The following is a 22326-nucleotide window of genomic DNA, read 5'->3' as shown; positions in this document are numbered from 1 at the left end:
CCCGAATCATATGCCATATGCCAACAACTGGTTTTACAATAAAAATAAAATTTAGTAAATGTTTTGACTAGTTTGTGATATGGAAAACCCCAGTTTAATCATTTTTAGCTCACCTAGCACGAAAGGCCAAGTGAGCTTTTTCCATCACTTTGCGTCCGGCGTCGTTAACTTTTACAAAAATCTTCTCCTCTGAAACAACTGGGCCAAATTTAACCAAACTTGGCCACAATCATCAGTGGGGTATCTAGTTTAAAAAAATGTGTGGCGTGACCCCGTCAACAACTCAAGATGGCTGCCATGGCTAAAAATAGAACATAGGGGTGAAATGCAGTTTTTGGCTTATAACTCAAAAACCAAAGCATTTAGAGCAAATCTAAAAGTGCTTATATTGTTTATCAGGTCAAGATCTATCTGCCCTGAAATTTTCAGAGGAATCGGACAATCCCTTGTTGGGTTGATGCCCCTGAATTGATAATTTTAAGGAAATTTTGCTGTTTTTATTTATTACCTTGAATACTATTATAGATAAAGATAAACTGTAAACAGCAATAATGTTCAGCAAAGTGAGACCTACAAATAAGTCAACATTACCAAAATGGTCAATTGACCCCCTAAGGAGTTATTGCCCTTTATAGTCAATTTTTAACCATTTTTCGTAAATCTTAGTAATCTTTTACAAAAATCTTCTCTGAAACAACTGGGCCAAATTTAATCAAAATTGGCCATAATCATCATTGGGATATGCAGTTTAGAAAATGTGTGGCGTGACCCCGCCAACCAACCAAGATGGCCACAACAGGTAAAAATAGAAAACAGGGGTAAAATGCAGTTTTTGGCTTATGACTCAAAAACAAAAGCATTTAGAGCAAATCTGACATGTTTAATTTGATTATCAGGTCGAGATCTATCAGCCCTGAAATTTTCAGATCAATCAGACAACCTGTTGTTGGGTTGCTGCCCCTGAATTGATAATTTTAAGGAAATTTTGCTGTTTTTGGTTATTATCTTGAATATTATTATAGATAGAGATAAACTGTAAACAGCAATAATGTTCAGCAAAGTAAGATTAACAAATAAGTAAACATGACTGAAGTGGTCAGTTGACCCCTTTAGGAGTTATTGCCCTTTATAGCCAATTTTTAACAATTTTTCGTAATTCTTAGTAATCTTTTACAAAAATCTTCTCTGAAACTACATGGTTAAATTAAACCATACTTGGCCACAATCATTATTTGGGTATCTAGTTTAAAAAATGTGTGGCGTGACCCGGTCAACTAAACAAGATGGCCGCAACGTCTAAAAATAGAACATAGGGGTAAAATGCATTTTTTGGCTTATAACTCAAAAACCAAAGCATTTAAAGCAAATCTGACTGAAATGAAATTGTTTATCAGGTCAAAATCTACCTGCCCTGAAATTTTCAGATGAATCGGACAACCCGTTGTTGGGTTGCTGCCCCTGAATTGGTAATTTTAAGGAAATTTTGCTCTCTTGGGTTATTATCTTGAGTATTAATATATAAAGATAAACTGTAAAAAACAATAAATGTTCAGCAAAGTAAGATTAACAAATAAGTCAACATGACCGAAATTGTCAGTTGACCCCTTTGGGAGTTATTGCCCTTTACAGTCAATTTTTAACCATTTTTCCGTAAATCTTAGTAATCTTTTCCTCTGAAACTACTGGGCCAAGTTAATTATAGATAGAGATATTATTTGTAAGCAGCAAGAATGTTCAGTAAATTAAGATGTTCAAACACATCACCATCACCAAAACACAATTTTGTCATGAATCCATCTGCGTCCTTTGTTTAATATTCACATAGACCAAGGTGAGCGACACAGGCTCTTTAGAGCCTCTAGTTCAGTAATACAGATTTTTTTCATGGAATTCAAATACATTGATACATACATGAGCAAATCGAACAAGTTGAGATAAATAAACACAGTGGTTTACTTTTTACCAATTGTGACTTGGATGGAGCATTGTCTCAAACCACATTTTCTTGTATCTATCAAATGGCAGATCTTTGACTGTAGTTCTTAAATTTGTTCATAACTTCTGAAGACTTGTGATATATAGCTTATTATATTGTATAGACAGATGTCAATGGTTGGAGATTATGTCATGTATATGTTGCCCTTTAGATGTCTTCAGAATGTTTTATGTATTGGCATGGTTTTTGTTCTCGAAAGACATTTAATTTCCAGGCAATAACTTGAGAATAAGTGTATGTATCTCTATGAATTTGTACCACAAGGTTCAATACCACAAAAGAAATGTTGGGATTTATTTGATACTAGATAGATATGAAAAGATTAAAAGAAGCTCCAAAATTTTTATCAACCAAATATTCCAAAATTATCAAATGGAATTGAATGCTGTTTCACTACCATGAACCTTTTTAGTCCAGTCAAACTAAGATTTAACCTCAAACTAATTGCAGCAGAAAATATTTTAGTTCTCATCTATAGCATTATGCCCTTTATATACAGAGAAAAAAATCCCATAAAATCTAATTTGAGGAAAACTCAAAATCAGCATTTTTCATTTCCTACAGAAATTAACATTGGAAGGGGAGTTAACTCTTGCAAAAATTAGTCTTTTTTGGTTGTTTTTCTTGAAATTTATGTAAAGTATGATATTTTGGTGGGGTAATAAGTTTGTATTTGACTAACTTATATAATCTCCTGCTCATGAAATGTACAAAACAAAATTGTTATGGGTAGTTTTATTTTTTTTGGGCATTCTTCATTGAAGAAATTGCAAATTTGAAGCTTTGTAACCATTTTGAGAAAAAAAAATTGGTATTGTTTATATCTGTATATTATATTTTTTCAGCAACTTATCTAAAGAAATTTTAAACCAAAAAAAGAAGAATACATGCTCAATTATTTTTATTATTATACCCCCGCTTTAAAAAAGGGGGGGTATACTGTTTTACCTCTGTCAGTCCGTCCCATGAAACTTTCGTCACATTTTTCTCAGGAACTACAATACAAGGATTTCTGAAATTTGGTTTCAGGGTTTATCTAAGTCAGCTATGGGTGCTATAAACAGTTTCATATAAAAAACTAGGGGTTATTCCCCCGACTAAAAATAGACTTGAAGGGAAGTCCCTTTTTATCAACACAATTGGTAAAAAAGTATCATGTTTTTTATATTTGATTGTAAAAATAAGTTAATTAGCTTCAATTAAGACAGGTTGAATGATTAAAATAATTTTTAAAAATTAGATTAAATACACATGTTTTAAGGGGAGACAAACTGTAAACATCCTGTTTTTTTGGGCAGTGAATAGTGCAAAACTTATTTGCACCCACTGTAGCTCTTTTCGGAGCAGGCGAACGTAGCCTGAAGCATAAATTTTTAGAAAGACCAGGTAAAAACCTATGAAATTCATACAGTTTTGAATATAAAAAATGTGCATGTATCATGTCTGCATGTGTGTGCACATGGCCTGATTCATGTTTTTTATGCATAGATTAGGCAATGTTTTTCCCATTTTCTCTGGATAAAACTTTTTGGTACTATTAAAAGTACAATTTATTTTTATTTCATTATAAACTAGGGAAAATTCTGGTTCTAATGATATCTAGTTTCATACAAGTATCTTCATTAACATTAGCACCACTAAGGGTCAATTATAGATGGTCCCTCAAAATATGACGTCATAGAAAAAAACTGTTGATTGCACCCTATACCGTGTGATGCATTTTGAGATTGATCAGTTGACAACTTCCTGTTTACTGAACACTTGTATGATTTTACACATGATAGCCATGTTGAAAATTTTCGTCACATTTTTCTCAGGAACTACAATACAAGGATTTCAGAAATTTGGTTTCAGGGTTTATCTAAGTCAGCTATACCGTGTGATGCGTTTTCAGATTGATCACTTGACAACTTCCTGTTTACCGAACACTTGTATGATTTTACACATGATAGCCAAGTTGAAAATTTTCGTCACATTTTTCTCAGGAACTACAATAGTGAATACAAGGATTTCTGAAATTTGGTTTCAGGGTTTATCTGAGTCAGCTATACCGTGGGATGCGTTTTCAGATTGATCACTTGACAACTTCCTGTTTACCTAAAACACTTGTATGATTTTACACATGATAGCCAAGTTGAAAATTTTCGTCACATTTTTCTCAGGAACTACAATACAAGGATTTCTGAAATTTGGTTTTAGGATTTATATAAGTCAGCTATACCGTGTGATGCGTTTTCAGATTCATCAATCAACAACTTCCTGTTTACCGAACACTTGTATGATTTTACACATGATAGCCAAGTTGAAAATTTTCATCACATTTTTCTCAGGAACTACAATACAAGGATTTCTGAAATTTGGTTTTAGGATTTATATAAGTCAGCTATACCGTGTGATGCGTTTTCAGATTCATCACTTGACAACTTCCTGTTTACCGAACACTTGCATATTTTTACACTATTAATATTATCCACTTGCGGCAGGGGTATCATCAGTGAGCAGTAGCTCACAGTTTCACTTGTTAAATTTGAGATTCTTTACATTGACATGTTAAAAATTGAATAAATAGTCAACTAATGAATTACAAAATCTAGATTATAGCTTGATAAAATGTATGAAAACACCTTTAGAGTTGTTTGTTATACTTTAAAGACTGCTTAAATATCAAGAATCAATACATTCTGATGAATAGAAGTGGTAAATTTTGTATCAATTTTTATTGAGATTTCTGCCTTTTAAGCAAGAGATATCTCCCTTTTCAATGCAAATCTCCATAGAAATTTTTAATGGTGATTTTTTTAATCTTCCTCAAGTTAGATTTTATGGGACTTTTTTCTGTGTATATTTGGGGTATAATGCTCAAGATTAAAACTTAAATATCTTCTGTTGCAATTACTTTCGAGTTAGGGTCAAATTTATGCTAGATTGACTGGACTATTTACAGTTGACAACTATATGGGCTTTGCACCTTGTTGAAGGTCATATTGAGACCTCTATATCATTTGGTATCTGGTGGATACTCGTCTCATTGACAATTATACCTCATCTTATCTTTATACTTTATAACTTGAGAGTAGGAAAATAATTTGCTTCAAAAAGTTTTCCAAGCAAGAAAATAGAAATAGAATTTCTGTGATGCTACTAATATACAAACAAGCATATCATAAAACATTTTCAACTTCCCTTTAATAAATTTTCTGATAAAATGTAATGAAAGATATGAGATCTATATCTATATAAATTAACAAATGTTTCTATGGTAACACAACACATACATGCAACAAAAAATGATCTCTTAGGACACTAATAAATTACTTATGAAAAATGAAAAAACAAAGAGTCCAAAATCTTCAGAAAATGTAGTAACGTAACTCATTATGGTGTCATAAACAACTAAAAGGTCTGGCTTGATCCCACACAACATTAACATGGTAGACATCTTGTTCTTTTTCCTTGGCATTTGCAGTGACTGAAAAAAATATGATGCCTTCATATAATACAAATAACCAAGTATTAAACTTGAATATTATGAAAATACTGCAACCAAAATAAATTGTCCATCACTAAATTTTTAAAGAATTCAACATTTTGGTAGGTAACTCCTTCTATTATAATAAATCAGATGTGATGAAGCTGGGGTAGCAAGTGTTCCCTGATCCCCTGGCAAATCTGCAACTGGGCAATATACCATTCCTTTAAGGCTTTATTACATTGTTGTTACTTATAAAAAGTGTTTGAAACATGAAAAGGTACTACACAAAACTTTAATGGGTATGATAAGGCAACTATTAATGAACTTATACATACCCTGTCGAAAGACATAGGAATAATAAAGAGAAAACATTCACACATTAAACTTACATTTGTCAATTGATAATGAATCCATCCAACCTCAAGTGCAACAAATGGTAGAAAAATAGACTGTAAAAAGAAAAGAATATCAAAATTATAAATTATAAATCATTAAATCTTAAACAGCTGGTAACTTATATACATGTTATTGAACAAACAAAAGTAGTTTATGGTATGAATAAACCTTTCTGGTGGCAACACACAACAAATCTGTTAAATTAAAATAAATATTTATCTATGTCTTCTTTTATAACCTACTTTGATTGTGTACATTATCAAATTCCATGTTGTTTTTCCTGTTTATCTTTGTCAATGTTAAATGTACTTTTTCTGTTAAATTTGACTTATTTGCATTCTTGTTTTTTTCCATTTTCTCTATGTTCATTTTCCTATAATATGTACATGCTTATCTGGTTGTGTTGTACTGTACAAAAACAACTAGATAAGCATGTAGCGAACATAATGTACTTTTTTTTTTGTAACAAAGATGAAAATAAAAAAGCCATGAATGCAAATAAGTAAAATTCAAACAGAAAAAGTAGAAAAGAGGGATTTTCCAGTTTTTGGACAATAACTGAAAAGTGCCTCAAGTAGATTTCAAGAAACTTTGGTGACTGGTTAAAATCAATCAAATTATTTTGATTCTGATTAGGATAATTAAGGTAATTTCTAGTTGATGTGTATAGGTGTAAAACATTTGAATAGGTTCTTCCATGAACATCCCTTTTTGTTTGTAAACAGGCAAATGACTGGCAACGTGATTTTTCATAGGGCAGAGTTTTGAACAGCCAGCATGAACGCTTATCGTACCTAGGTCAAATATGTCAATTTCAAAGTGCAACATGTTACAGTCATAATAAATGAATTAGTAAAAATATGTGCATCAGTTAAGAGGTTGGGAATGTTTAAAAATAATCAAATATCTTAAATGCATGCCAATTTGATAAAACTCATTATTCTGTAGTAGTCATTATACACATGTGCAAACAACTTTTATTGGATTTAGAGCATGGGTCTATTCATAAAGTGAATGAAGTAAGTCATATTAGATTCCCTTGATTTTTTTTTTTTAAATTTCTGATATGACATTGTGGAGTTACTTATCAGTGAAGAAATGACATTGTGGAGTTACTTATCAGTGAATAAAATTGAGAATGGAAATGGGGAATGTATCAAAGAGACAACAACCCCACCATAGAAAAAACAACAGCGGAAGGTCACCAACAGGTCTTCAATGTAACGAGAAATTCCCGCACCCGAAGGTGTCCTTCAGCTGGCCCCTAAACAAATATATACTAGTTCAGTGATAATGAATGCCATACTAATTTCCAAATTGTATACAAGAAACTAAAATTAAAATAATACAAGACTATTACAAGGACCAGAGGCTCCTGACTTGGGACAGGCGCAAGAATGAGTATGGAACTTTCTTCATTGCAAAAGTGACTGGTGTATCATGCACTTAAGGCACAGCTCTAAATAACTTCATGTTTTGACATTATGATGTTAGTTCTACTTACTTAACATCAATTGAAATGCTTGATTTTTTTTATAGATTAGAATGTTGGTTTTCCCGTTTGAATGGTTTTACATAAGAAATTTTTGGGCACTTTATAGCTTGCTGTTTGGTGTGAGCCAAGGCTCCATGTTGAAGGCGGTACCTAGACCTGTAATGATTTACTTTTATAAATTGTTATTTGGATGGAGAGTTGTTTAATTGGAACTCATACCACATCTTCCTATATCTATTGAACATGTAACTTGGCAAACCTTATAAAAACTTATCAACTTCATTAGTCCTGTAAAGATCGGATCAACATAAGATTGAGAATGGAAATGGAAATGGGGAATGTGTCAAAGAGACAACAAGCCGACCATAGAGCAGACAACAGCAGAAGGTCACCAACAAGTCTTCAATGCAGCGAGAAATTCCGGCACCCGAAGGCTTCCTTCAGCTGGCCCTTAAACAAATATATACTAGTTCAGTGATAATGAATGCCATACATGTATTTATATATCAAACTACAATTCTACATACTATATCTCTGATGTACTCATATTGTAGTTTTTTTTACCTGGAAATAAAACAGTCCAAAACCACATTTTAAAACCAGCCTGCATACTATAGCCAACAGAATCAAACTAGCAATCTTCAACCCTTCAGTCTGCTTTAAGGACAAATTAATATCTGATTCAGATTTTTCAGATTTTATAACTGGTTTCTGGCTGTCTTGTGTTTGTCTATTCTGAATATCGATGTTTCTCTGTATCTTGACAGTCCCTCTCTGTCTGAGTTCAGGCTGTATATTTTGCTGTTGAACTGGAGTATCTGATCTGGTCTGCACTTCTGGTTCTGTAGCTTTATGGTTCAATTCTGGTGCAGTAGTTTTGTCTTTAAGGTTTTCTTCTTTTATAGCATTACCACTGGTATTGGTCAATTTGTCTTCATCTGTTTTATTTTCAGCAACTTCTGTGAAAAGAAAAAGCTAAATTAATTATGAAATAAACACATTAATTATCTGACACTCCATATAAAAGGTATACACTTAATTGGTCCCACTTTAAAAAAAAGTCTAGAATACTTTTTGTCTGAGAAAAAAAATACACAACTTTGAGATAAGATTTGAAAATATATAAGTACTTCAAATAACCAAGGTTAACACATTGTTGCTGGTAAAGGTTCATGTGGACCCTAAAAATGCCGTATTTTCACCTCAAAATTTTCTCTGAGTACAGGCAAATCTGTGCATCTGGAAAAGTTTTAAGGCATAGCATGCCCTAGATAAATAGAATTCAAAAGCATTGTATGATTTAGAAAATTCATAACTTAACTGGATTTTGCCGTACACTTTTTTCGTCTCTGCAGAAGATGATAAAATTAACAGACAGTTGAGTTTACCTTGATATGGTCCACTCAGGTACACAGTTTAAATAACCAATTATTTTCAGGTATCTATTGTCCATCTAATGTCCATGCCAATTAAAAATGCTCACTTTAATTTTTACCTGTGGGGAAGTTCCAGAGGCGGATTTAGGGAGGGGGCCCGGGGCCCCTTTTTGGGAAAAAAATTTTGTTGCTTATATAGGGAATCACTGAAGCGTGACTTGAGCGGGCCCCCTCTTAGGTCAGTCAGTGGGCCCCCACTTATGAAAATTCCTGGATCCGCCACTGAGTTCTCAAACCTGTTTCCCAACTTAGTTTATTTTGGCACCTTCTTGAGGAATGAAAAAAAGTGCACGGCAAAATCCTGGTAAGTTTTAGTTTTTCTAAAACATAAAACGTACTTAAAATTCATTTATCTAGGGCATGCTATGCCTGATTTTTTTTACAGATGCGCAGGTTTGTCTGTACTCAGAGTAAATTTTGAGGTGAAAATACGGCCATTTTAGCCATAGGGTCCACATGAACCTTAACATTGGGTCCATTACTGCATTTACATGTACCTATTCAGCGCTGGTCTTTTTATGACTAGCAAGTTGACATATTTTTTACACTGTCTGTTGTTAAGTTTCTTTTTTTCTTCCTTTTGACAAGTTTTATATAAACATTTGGTTAGGTAACTCCTAGGTATTTTTTGCAGTTGATACTCATTCAGTACATGGATATGTAGGAGGTAATCTCTCATGATGGGATTACTTTTTTTGCTTATTGTATGAAATTGCAATTGTTTGTATTGAACTTCAAGAGCCATCAATATTCCCAGTCTGCTAGTTTATTCAGATATTCATGTATTGCTGTGGTATCTGCATCTGTTGTTATAGTGCATGCAGTAAGGTAAATGATAGTGTCATCTGCAAAATTCTTGATTAGATCCAACTCCCTCAAAAAAAGTTTGCATATCATGGATGTAGCAGAGGAAAAAGGGGGACCTACATGTAGGACTGACCACTGTGATACACTTGATTCAACTTCATTTTACTAGGTGCTGATTTGACTTGGTGCCGATCTGACTATACTGGGTGCCGATTTGACCAGGTGCCGAATTAACTAGGTGCCGATATGACTAAAAATCATTAGGCCGAAACAACCAAAACCAAACCGACCAAAATTATATCTGTTTAATAGATTGAGGCCAAAACATCTAATTTCCATCAAAATCTTTACAAAAATCTCTGTGGTTAATCAATATGTAGAATTTTGTACTGACCCTTTTCTGATTCATATTGATTTGTGAGCCTTTTCATTCGTTTGTCGGCATTTTCTAAGATTTTTCGTCTCCGGGCTTCACGTCTTGCCTCAGAATCAGCCATTTTGAGAAACATAGGTCAATGAAAAAGAATATAAGTTTTTAAATATTGGTTGCTTTCTTTTCCTTCGTGGAACTATATTAAGAAATAAATATGTTTTTTTTAAAACTTAATAGCGCTATCTTTTGTTACGATAATAGATGACTCCGTTTCTGTTTAAAAAAAAATATTGAACGGATATTGTGTACTTATTTTCTCTCCACCCAAGAAAAAAATATTATTTTCGGATTTGTTCACTCGTGAATTAAAAAAAAGTTTAATATCGAGTTTAAGACATATTCATAGATCAGTCGTTTGAAATTTTAGCTTTTGCATTATAAAATAAGATGAAATAAAGATAACATTAAATTATCTTATTTTCTTCGAAACAAAACATTGTCCTTCCAGATGGTTACTTTCGATTTCGAATGACAAAAATATTATTGAATGGTAAATTCAACACTCTTTTCTCACAAACGCCAAACCAAGTGTGTTGATGAATATTTACATGCCTGTATACATTTAGATATACACAAAAACTCGACAAGACCTAATCAATCTGTCATTCACCCTAAGGCCTTGGGTATGTTGGCATTTTTATTTTACTAGGTCTATTTATTATTGTTTAAAGGTTTATAACAAATGGAAAAACATGACTATGAGTATGTTTAGACCTTTAAAACTACTCTGAGTACTGACTTGTCTGTTCAGATGTAAAAGTTTTAAGACCTGGCATCCATTATTGGCATTAAATATACATTTGTGATCAGTTCTAGAAATCTCTGAATTCTGTTACGTTAACGAATACAGTAACAGTTACCAAATTCATTAACTGAACCATTAATGAATTAGGTAACTTCAGAATTTATTTAGGTTTGATATTTAAAAATATATAATGAAAAGATGAAGGGTTTTGGAACTTTTGACATTGGTTTTCATCTGACAACCTGTCATGCCTGTAGATAGATTTTAATTTAACAGGCAGAATTCTAGAAATTTTTCTATAGTTCCATCTGAAATTGTTCCGAGCATGCCATTTTTTTTATTTTTAAACGCCAAAATCAAATAAACACTGATGTTAACGAATTTGTTAATGGTTCAGTTAATGAATTTGGTAACTGTTACCAAATTCGTTAACAATACCAAATTCGGAAATTTCCAGAACTCTGATAGGGATGTTGAAGATCTACAGTCACCCTATTATTGTAAGGGTGAGATCATCTTAGCGGAAGTATGATTGTCCATTTGCTGAATTGGGATCTGTATCTGTACATTGAAGATACCAAATTCTGTCTTTTATTCAACTGGAGAGAGAGACGTCTATTGATGGTGTTGGAGAGCATTAAGCTTGAAGCTCTCAACTGTAGGGATACTTCTTCCTCTTCTTTTAGGTTAACAAGGTTTCAGTACTGATGATTACATGATGTTTTTGTGCATGCATGATTGACAAAAATTTAAACAGATTCATAAAAATATTTTATTACAATTGAAGTGATTTATTATATCATGTATATATAGTCTCCCTAAGGGTTAAATTATAGAATTAAGTTTGTTAGATACAAAGGGATTTTGTACTTATATGATTAGTTTTGATTATTAGGTCACACAATAGATAAATATTTATTACATGTATTATTATGTAAAGTAGAGATATTGAGTATAGATGCTATGAATTATTGAATAATGAAATTACATTATATATCAGTTGACCATGTAGTTAAGGACAGTTACAGTAATTGTTTAATAGTTGGAAGACAGGTTGTTACATGCATTTCCCATGAACCTATGTAATTGTTACTGAATTTTAAATCCATATGTTTATGATAAACATGTATATATAGAACTTAGACTCTGTATAACATTAGTTTGACCTTTAAAGGAAGAAACCAGCTAGTTCTACAAACTAACAGTATTAATGACCAGTTAAGGATTTGGCAGTGTAATGGCATAGGTTATACAAAGTAAACCATTATAGTTCAAAGAACTGTCTTCAACACAGAGCCTTGGCTCACATCCAATCATGCTATGAAAAGGCCCTAAAAAATTACTAATGTGAAATCATCCAAACGGGAAAACCAACAGTCTAATTTATGAAAAAACCTGAAGAAATGAGAAACACTTATAAACCACATCAGCAAACACCAACTACTGAACATCAGACATGTCTGTCTTGGTGGGTTCATCTGATGTTGACCTTATTTATATGGATCAATGATAAATTTGAAATGTTTTATGTTAAACTTGTAGTTAAACCTTCATATAACAGACTTAAAACATAAATTCAACATATTATAGACTTAAAACATAAATTCAATCATGATATGTAAAGCACACAAGACAAGATGTTTCAGTGTGGTCTTTTTTCAACAGTCACTGAACCATAAGGATAAATTTTATGAGAACCTCTGACAAATATTCCAATGCTAAATTGTGTCAATTTTAAAATCCTTCTTTAATACTTTTTTAAAGTCAATAAATATTATTTATTTTGTGCTACAAAGTTTTGTTTTAAATATAACTGTGGTATATCTAAATTGTTATGTGTTCTTGTTATGTGTACCTCTACCAGAGTTATAAATCTATAATGCTGCTTCTGTTTGTGAAAACATTTGTTTAAACTGTGTTACTATTTATAGATCTGACATGATTTGGCAGACATATCCAGATGACCAAAACAGCACAAGCAGCATTACCCGATCTACAAACAACAGCTATGAAGACAGATAGTAGGAGAGAAATGAAGGAAAAGGGAAAGAATTTCTTAGCTGGAGGTATAAAAGTCTTTCTAAGTTTTTTCATTTGAGCAGGTCTTTTTTGCAGTTTTAGCAGTCATGTGATTATATTAAGTATTATGATAGATTTAAGAAATAATTCATGGAAGCCATAGATTATTGGAAATTTACACATGGCCTGGGCCGTGATATTCGAATTTTATCCTGAGCGTTAGCGAGGGATAAAATCAACGAATATCACGGCCCAGGCCATGTGTAAATTTCCAATAATCTATGGCTTCCATGAATTATTTCGATTCTAATAGGACAAATACGATCATTTAAAAAACTGAAGCGAGGGTGGGTAAATCTGTGTGTATGGCTGTTCTTTTTTACTCCCTGTTAGATAAAGCTCATCATTTTAATAGATCCGTAGCTTGCACGGATTATTTCGTGAACAACCGCTGAAAAAAAATTTGTTTCATTCTCAAAACCAACAATTGTCATGTTGATTTATATGTTTTTCCCGTGAGCTACCGTCAAATCCAAAGTTGACATTTCGTAACCAATGAGCCACCATGTTTACTTGCTGAAATCAGTACATATGCGAATAATGCAATAGAATAGAAAATCAAACATAACCTACCTTGATAATCAATTTTAATACAATAGTAAACGACATGTCAATAGTTAACGTAACAGAAAACGTTCAACTCTAGAGTTTTCATTTGTATGACGTCATGTTTTGAAATGACTTAAATGCGCCAAAAACATTAATAGACTTTCGCGGAATTTTATTTTATTTTTATATTGTTGGTTTCTCCGAGCTCTTATGCATGACTTCTTTTTATTATGCATCCGAATAAGAATAAAAGTGATTTTGTCTTTTCTGAATTGCAATTTTTAAAACAATTAAATCGACAAAGGTTTTGCAAATAGGTTTCAATACATGTGGATTTACGTGGGAAGTATATTGTAACAGCCATTACTTTGTACACCACGGAGTCTGTGCTAAGTATAGATATATCGAGAATTTTATCACAGTGTTGTTTACAAAGCGAAAGAAGCACGTCATATTAGAATGATTTATAACAGTTGGTCATTTTGGAATATTTGGGACCAAAAAAACCAAATGATCGTTATTTATTCAACGATAAAGTTCTTCTTAAATGAACCCCACAAACAGCTATTGTATGAGTTCAATGATAAAATAGAGAAAGGAAATGGTGAATATGTCAAAGCGACAACAACCCGACCATAGAGCAAACAACAGCCGAAGGCAACCAATGGGTCTTCAATGTAGCGAGAATTCCCGCACCCGTAGGTGTCCTTCAGCTGGCCCCTAAAATATGCATAATAGTACAGTGATAATGGACGTCATACTAAACTCCGAATTATACACAAGAAACTAAAATTTAAAATCATACAAGACTAACAAAGGCCAGAGGCTCTGACTTGGGACAGGCGCAAAATTGCGGCGGGGTTAAACATGTTTATGAGATCTCAACCCTCCCCCTCTACCTCTAGCCAATGTAGAAAAGTAAAAGAATAACAATATGCACATTAAAATTCAGTTCAAGAGAAGTCCTAGTCCGATGTTAAAAGATGTAACAAAAGAAAATAAATAAAATGACAATAATACATGAATAACAACAGACTACTAGCAGTTAACTGACATGCCAGCTCCAGACCTCAATTAAACTGATTGAAAGATTATGTCTTCATCATATGAATATCAGGTACAATACCTCCCGTTAGGGGTTTAGTATCATATTATCATAAAATATATGAGAAGAACATAACCCGTGTCATGCCAACAACTGTTTTTTTTAGAAATAAATGTGTTTAGTTCCGATGCAAAGACCCTATCAGTGAATCAACGTTAAAGCCAAAATATGCAATCTTTAATGACCTGACAACAGTATCGTAACTATATCCCCTTTTATCATATATTTAGTACAAAATACAGCTATTTTTGTATCTAATAAAGGTTCGTTTTTCCAGTCTGTATCACCTACCCTGTATTGCATACCCCTTATCGCATAGCTAAACCCGTATCGCATACCCCATATCGCATGGTAAAACCCGTATCGCATACCTTTTTTTTTTTTACATAAAATCAAATTTTTTTGTTTGTTTTTGCTTAAGAAAAAAACTCTTAAAATTTTTTTTAATGACGTCATTGTTTGGTATGTAACGTCACGAACGTCAAGTTTTCATATTGTATGTGACGTCACGAACATCCAGTTTTTACAACATATTTTTTGGCACACTAAATGCAACTATAAAAAATACAAAACACTCAAATAAATACAATAATAAACAAAATATTTTCAAAACAATTGTAAGGCAACCCAGTTGCTTCGTATAAATAATTGAGCAGTTATTGCTTTGAAACAAAAAAAAAGCAGAACTGAATGTAACCCAGTGCTATGGATCAGAAAACAGTTCATATAATTTAATACTCTTCTGTTGAAATATATGATAAAGCGTATAATACATGGCAAAATCCGTATCACATGCCATATCACCCTCGACCAATATCATCCCTCGGGCCTAAAGGCCCTCGGGCTGATATTGATGTCTCAGGATGATACGACATATGATACGGATTTTGCCATGTATTATTCTCTATTTAATAAGTCTATTTAAAGGTTTTGTTAGTTTCTGAGGAGAATACTGACATTTTTGTGCTTTATAAAGAATATTTCCATAAAATTTCGGATGTGAAATACCTGAACGTATAAGATGTCTGCATGTTGAGTTATATTTACGAATTATTTCCTTATACCGGAGACTGTTTCCATTGCCTAGATTTAAAAAGCTATGTAAACACTAACTGATTCTGGAAAAATGATCTATTTCTTTTGTAATAATTTATTTTTATGCCTGCCCCACCTACGATAGGAGAGGGGCATTATGTTATCTGGTCTGTCCATCTGTCCGTCCATTTGTTCGTTTGTGCATTGGTTCATCCGTTCATCCCGTGTCAGGTTAAAGTTTTTGGTTAAGGTAGTTTTTGATGAAGCTGAAGTCCAACCAACTGTTCTTTATGATATTATCTTTTTATTTTTAATACTAAATTAGATTTTTACCCAATTTTACAGTCCATTGAACATGAAAAATGATAGTGCAAGTGGGGCATCTGTGTACTTTGGACACATTCTTGTTCAAATCTATAATGAAAATAATGATAATTTTTGTTCTGAAAATAAATACATTTTGAGAAACACATGATAAAAGAAGTTTTTTTTTTTTTTTTTATAAATTCCTTATTTTATTTTTTCTTTCCAATCTCAATTTAGAATTATTAAGAAACAACAAAGAAGTATTAATTGTATATCTGTTATCTTTCAGGTGTTGCAGGTTGCTGTGCCAAGTCTTTAGTTGCTCCTTTGGACAGAATCAAAATCTTGCTTCAAGCTCACAACCATCACTATAAAGATTTAGGTAATTATAGATCTCAAGTGCAATTTTTTATTTGTGAAACTTCATATTTAAAAGAAACACGAACATTTTTATACACTCAAAGGGCTAAGTTTTAAAATTCCAAGTACATGTATAATTGGGAAGGGTTTCCACTATGCGTTCAGTCAGCTGGAATTTAAAAATTGTGTTTGATTTGTTGTAGGTGTTTGGTCAACATTAGTGAAAGTGAAATTAAAGGAAAATATTTCTGGTCTATACAAAGGAAATGGTATCCATATGATCAGAGTGTTTCCGTATGCCGGTGTACAGTTCATGGCATATGAGAAATCTAAAGAGGTATTATAACCTGTAACACCAGGTCTAGTAATAGCTCCACGGATGACCTATTCATTAACACATAGAGGTATCTTGTTTGTGTCATGTGTTACTCATCTTGTTTTCCTTCAGCATGATTTAAACCTAGCCAAACAATTGCACTAAGATTGAAGATGTGCATCTCTTATAATTAAAGACTGATTTTTTTTTGAGATTTCCCATGTGTGAAACTTAGTCATTTTGTCATTGAATGTTATAGAGATACTTTGTGTCATCTGTAACTCCAAAAGTTTCACTCAAACTTTATTTATACTTTGCCTAGTAATTACACAAAGTTGAAGGTTCGATGTTTTTTGGACAGATTGATAATTCCTTAATTTGAGAATTTTGAAGGTACTATTGACACCCATTTAAAAGGCCATTTTAACAACTAAGTTCATACATTTTAATGAAAAGTGTCAAAACTCTCACACTTCAGAAAATAAAATCTTTACGGTGTTGGAGACTATCCATCTAAACAGCATTGTTGATTTGTGAAATGCAGGTGTAGATATGATTTTTGTCTTTTTATAGTTAAAAATGTATGAAGATAGACCAAACAGTGTCTGTGCATTAACTTGAAAATGATTTGATGAAATCTTTTCAAATTTAGATATGTTGTTTCATGTGGCTAAATGAAGGTCCAGCTAAATTTTCACAATTTTACTTTTATATTGTAAATTCAGAAATTATTGCGATGTTTTTATTATTAATACGTAAGATGTGACAGGGTTATAATCCCAATAATTTAAAATCATATTTTGATTTTTTTATATGAATTAAACAGGATTTTTCTCCATATGGCAAAAAAGAAATTGCATTCTAATTTAAATTACAAAATGGCTGTAGGAGGAGGAAGCATTAAGTTTTACCCTTGTCTGTTTGTGTGTCTGCCCTTCTATACCCGAGAACGTCCAGAAAGTGATTTCTGTTCTCTAGTTTGTCTCAATCAAATGTTATGAAACTTGTCCACACTGCTTATTACCACATAAAACAGACCAATTTTAATTTTGGGTGGCGTCACTTTTACTTTCTAGAGTTATGCCCTTTACAAATGAAAAAAATACTAAATATTGTTTCCGTTCTCCAATTCAAGGTTGCCTCAACCAAATGTTATGTAACTTTACACAAAACTCAGATCAAGTACAAACTTGGTTTTAGTCACTTTCACAGTTCTTGAGTTCTGTCCCTTATATATATGAAAGTGGGGCGTCATCTGTGTCCCAGGAACACATTTTCCATTTATTTTACTTGGTACTTTTTGACAGCTTCTTGTTGAAGTAGAAGACCAGTTCATGTCTTTCCATAAAAAAAGATGGGATACTGAAAAATTACACAAAATCAGGAAATAAAATGCAGAAACCATCTAGGCAAAATATAGTATGCGAATTGGTGGTCCTTGTTTTTTGCTAAAAAAAATTAGCTGAAATTTTACCTTTGATACATTTTATTAGTGGGCTCAAGGTGTGCATACCTGGCATGTCTTTGAAATGTTTGATTTTTGTTTTAAAAAAGATTTGCAGTAAATTTTATTTTCAATCCTTTCTGGTTTATGTTTTTGGATGTATTTAGTCTATTGTTTTTGCATTAAAGTTTTTATTTTTTGCAGATAGTCAAAACTTATTTACATAATTATCCACAAATAGGGAAATTCTTAGCAGGATCTATGGCAGGTAGGTCATCATGTTAAATGATAGATAAACAACCAAGAAATGTATTACTGTATACATGTATGATTACAAAAGAGTAAATTTGTTATAGATTAACTTTATTTAAGTACAATACACTAACAATTAGCTTCAAATTTATTTAGTAATGTAAATTCAGATGATTGCAAGATTATTTTAATGCAAATATTTCAACTTGGTGGGTATCACAATAATAAGAACTCACATTATGATATCTGGAACATATATTTCTATGTAGATTTTTCTAAAATTACAATAATTGATTTCACAATTTTCTCAAATCTTCAAGATTGCAATAAATGAATGCAATAATTTTTGAATTTACAGTAAAGCATACATTGAATATGATTTTAGGAATATCAGCTGTGTCTATCACTTACCCTCTAGATATAATCAGGGCCAGAATAGCTTTCCAAGTAACTGGTGATCATTTGTGTATTGGACTGACTGAGACAGCTGGTTGTATTATAAAACAGGACGGTATAATGGGTCTCTATAGAGGCATGACACCTACTCTATTGGGAATGATACCTTATGCAGGTTAGCAGTTTTTCATTCAAATTATTATTTATAGTATTCATCATTTAATGGAAACACTAAAAAAAAAACTTGTAACAATTTAAAGGAAAAGACAAAAGATGTAACTTTCTTTTGAAGAGTTCATGGCCAGTATAGAAAATCAGCTATAGCATCACTTGACATTTGACTTGTTCTGAAACTTTCTGATACAAATGTACTTGTAGGAACTTGTTTTAGCCAAATCCATATTTACTATTTGCACATGAGATAAAGAAATGCTTATTGGCAGGTCATATTATTCCTATATCAGACTAATTTCAGGTCGTATAAACCAAATGTCATTTTAGATATACTTTAACCCCCAAATTTTGAATTTCAAGAAATATTTAAGTTAGTATTTAAAATGTCCATCTGTTCCAGTCCTAAACCATATACACATGTTTAAAGTTTTGGGTTTTGTTAGTTAGTTTACCATGAATTTTGGTCATATCAACTTAATATCAGTACAACAATTCTTTATGATGTACTCTTTAGAATTTACAGTTCACTGAACATGTAAATGTGATAATATATATAAAGGCATGATGTGCTATGGACAAATATTTTTACTTCAGTTATATATCTTAATCTAAATTTTTCATCATATACACATGAATCATGTTTATTTGTCAGACTTTTGCAGTACAAAATGAACACACATGAAATGATTGGATATATAGAGTATTTTAAAACTACATTTCAGGTACAACATTCTTCAGTTTTGAGACATTAAAGGGAATGTGTGTTGACTATTTCCCCGACTTATTTGGTAAACCTTGTCCTCAGGATACTGGTGGGATAGTACTTACTATTCCTGGGAAAAGTCTTTGTGGAGGATTAGCTGGTCTGATTGGTCAGACTGTATCGTAAGTTAATTTGCAAATTGTAATTAAGTAGAGAGAATGTAATGGGTAGACATTATATGAATATAATTCAGCGATAAAACATGAGTGTTAGATAATACAATAATTTGTTAAGACTCAATTGTAAATATTGAGTTTGTTAAGCCCTAAATTTCACATTTTATTTTTAAATGAAATGATTTTACAGAAAGTTTCATGTATAGATTCAAATACAGATTCATACACTTCACAAAAATTACATAAAAGAAATATGCATGTATAGACAAGTTATTAGAGAAGTTGACATCATAAAGGTTGTGAAAGACGACCACATAATTCTTAAAAGTATTTAAGACCCAGATAAAAGTATAAAAAAGTTGAAATAAGAATCATCCAACTCTCTTTGAAAGGCTGTTCAGTAAGTACTTTCAGATAATTAGTTGCCAGTAAAAAATACTGCTTTGTTTTCAGTTATCCATTTGATGTTGTGAAGAGGAAAATACAGCTGTCAGAAATGTTACCAGAATCTCATAAATATAAGGTGTAAGTATGTTATCAAATCAACTAAACTTTTTAACATGTTGATAATTCACAAGTTCAAACTAAGTTTCATCTGGTCATTTCTTTGTGATGTCAGAAAACTGAGATACTATGGTACTCTGAAGAGCTAAGCCAAATGAAAGAGATGTGTATGGAAATGTGAAAATTAACCAATAACTATGATATGTAAGAAATGTTTTGATATTATTACAATTGACATTTACACCACTTCTTTTTATATGATTTGATTTTTGGTGTTTTACCACCACTTTTAAGCACTGCTTTTGGGCTATTTTGTGGCAGCCAGTTTTGATTGTTGGAGGAAGCTGGAGTGGCCAGAGAAAACCACTGACCTTCAATAGGAAAACTGAAAATCCTAGTTAACTATGTTTGGAGTAGGGTGCACCAGCACGAGCTGGGTTTGAACTCACAACCTCAGTGTTGACTGACTAGTGATAGCAGTAGTTACTAGTTTCGACCACATGGCCACCGAGGCCCCTTGGAATTTTGGATTTTATTTTTTTTTATATGAGGATCATTGAAATTTTGCACTTATCTGTTAACTAAACATTGGTTAAAATATGCAAAACAACATACATTAAACTTGTAAATGTTTATGTTTTCAGTCGTTGGTACAGAATCTTTTTCATTGTGTACAAAGAGCATGGTATCAGTAAAGGACTATATAGAGGAATGTCTATAAACTATATCAGGATTATACCTATGCAAGCCACTGTTTTCACAGTATATGAACAGTTAAAACAATGGATGGGAATGGATACATGTATCACCAGATAATGATGGCTTAGCTTTAGCTTTTTAGATTAGAGTTTTGCATAAATTTTGATCAGGGATCTGCAGTTAAAAGTTTCTGTTTTTGATATATTGCTTTAAAAAATGAAGTGATTTCAACTAATGTTTGTGCATTGTATTAATGAATATTAAGTTTTAGATATGAATATTATGTTTTAGATAGTTTCAACTCTTTGACAAAAAATTGAATATAGATTATGTATCTAAATATTCTCAAATGACAGTTAATTTGATATCATTGTAATAATTGTCATCAACGATTTAAACATTTTATAGTAAAATGTATATGTATAAAACGTATTTATGAAAATCTCACTTAGAACAGCTGATTAATTGTGTTTTATTGCCAGAGAGCTAACTCTCAACATAATTTATTTTATTTATTTTACATTATTATATTTTATGAAACAAATCATTTGAAACGAAGATATCCAAATGTTAAATATATTCATTGAATGATAAAATCTATTCAGACTATTGCCAGTATTTAAAAAATTGTCAGAAGTTAACCTGAATCCTGCCTAAGCAATTATAACTTGAACAGTCTAAAAAATAATCTATTATTTGGTGTGTATAAAAATAAGGAAATGTGTTTTAACTTTAAATACATTTTAAAAGATATTTCAAAGGAATAGCATTTTTGTATCCTTGCTCCAAAGAATCTTAATATAATTGTTTACAGCTGTCTCATTTATTGAGTTGTGAGATACAAGATTATAATAGGTTACATATAGAACTTATTTGGCACCTAGTATATGATTGATTGTGAGTTATAATACATTGAGTTATAATTTCTTTGATTATTATTATTGTTAAAAGGAGAAACATCATAAATTAAAACATTGATGCACTTGAAAAATCTATATATTTATATTTATATTGCTATGTGTATGCCCTAAATATGATAGGAGGGGGATTTGTGTTTTCATTTCCATGTGTTTGTCTTTCCCTTAGTCTGTAATGCTTTTAGTCGGACTGAGGTGTAATGCTGTCACTCACTGGGATCATGGATTATACTTTATCTTCTCTTTATAGTTATTCTGTGTCTGAGATTTTTAACTTAGATAATCTTTCAGGCTTTTTGAAGCATAAGTGTATTTTTACAGATTTTTTTGGAATCTCAAATTCAATTATCATTATAATTTCATTATGTTTTTGTTTGCATCATTTATAAATATTTTTCCATATTTAATGTAAGGGATAGGATAAGAGATGTTTTTATCTATCCACTTATTTGTAAAAAAAAAATTGAAAAAAATAATTGTAAATAATTAAAAATGAATGATGTTTGATAACATTGATAGCCACATAAAATC

At 31.8% G+C, this 22326-nt stretch overlaps 2 protein-coding genes across 3 annotated transcripts; one reads left to right on the top strand and one right to left on the bottom strand.

Moving 5' to 3' along the window:
• Positions 1-5157: 5157 nt before the first annotated feature.
• LOC134727140 (uncharacterized) lies at positions 5158-10181 on the bottom strand. Its single transcript, XM_063591523.1, has 4 exons — positions 9997-10181; positions 7924-8318; positions 5858-5917; positions 5158-5465 (listed from the first exon to the last, which is right to left on the bottom strand). Exons 1-4 carry the CDS (start codon positions 10109-10111, stop codon positions 5292-5294), a joined length of 744 nt encoding a protein of 247 aa, XP_063447593.1. The 5' UTR covers positions 10112-10181; the 3' UTR covers positions 5158-5291.
• A 204-nt stretch (positions 10182-10385) lies between these two features.
• On the top strand, positions 10386-21056 carry LOC134727139 (solute carrier family 25 member 16-like). 2 transcript variants are annotated; one of them, XM_063591520.1, is made up of 9 exons: positions 10386-10658; positions 12712-12846; positions 16144-16236; positions 16418-16551; positions 18179-18242; positions 18612-18797; positions 19519-19681; positions 20129-20200; positions 20824-21056. In XM_063591520.1, the coding sequence occupies exons 2-9, from the start codon at positions 12741-12743 to the stop codon at positions 20993-20995; spliced, it is 990 nt and encodes a 329-aa protein (XP_063447590.1). In that variant the 5' UTR covers positions 10386-10658; positions 12712-12740; the 3' UTR covers positions 20996-21056. The 2 variants fall into 2 exon arrangements, with proteins under 2 accessions (XP_063447590.1, XP_063447592.1); XM_063591522.1 differs by having other exon boundaries at positions 10445-10525.
• Positions 21057-22326: the final 1270 nt, after the last annotated feature.

Source organism: Mytilus trossulus, chromosome 7, assembly GCF_036588685.1.
Source record: "Mytilus trossulus isolate FHL-02 chromosome 7, PNRI_Mtr1.1.1.hap1, whole genome shotgun sequence".
Lineage (NCBI taxonomy): Eukaryota > Metazoa > Mollusca > Bivalvia > Mytilida > Mytilidae > Mytilus > Mytilus trossulus.
The sequence above is the reverse complement of the archived record's forward strand: the minus strand, read 5'-3'. Positions and strand labels throughout refer to the sequence as shown.

Excerpts from the sequence above, each read along its gene's own strand:
- LOC134727139 (XM_063591520.1), top strand. The coding sequence starts at position 12,741 with ATGACCAAAACAGCACAAGCAGCATTACCCGATCTACAAACAACAGCT. Across the intron at positions 12,847-16,143 it reads AAAGAATTTCTTAGCTGGAG|GTGTTGCAGGTTGCTGTGCC; the intron begins GTATAAAAGTCT and ends GTTATCTTTCAG. Across the intron at positions 20,201-20,823 it reads GAATCTCATAAATATAAGGT|TCGTTGGTACAGAATCTTTT; the intron begins GTAAGTATGTTA and ends TTATGTTTTCAG.
- LOC134727140 (XM_063591523.1), bottom strand. The coding sequence starts at position 10,111 with ATGTTTCTCAAAATGGCTGATTCTGAGGCAAGACGTGAAGCCCGGAGA. Across the intron at positions 8,319-9,996 it reads TCAATATGAATCAGAAAAGG|AAGTTGCTGAAAATAAAACA; the intron begins GTCAGTACAAAA and ends TTCTTTTCACAG. Across the intron at positions 5,918-7,923 it reads TTGGACTGTTTTATTTCCAG|TCTATTTTTCTACCATTTGT; the intron begins GTAAAAAAAACT and ends TTCTTTTTACAG.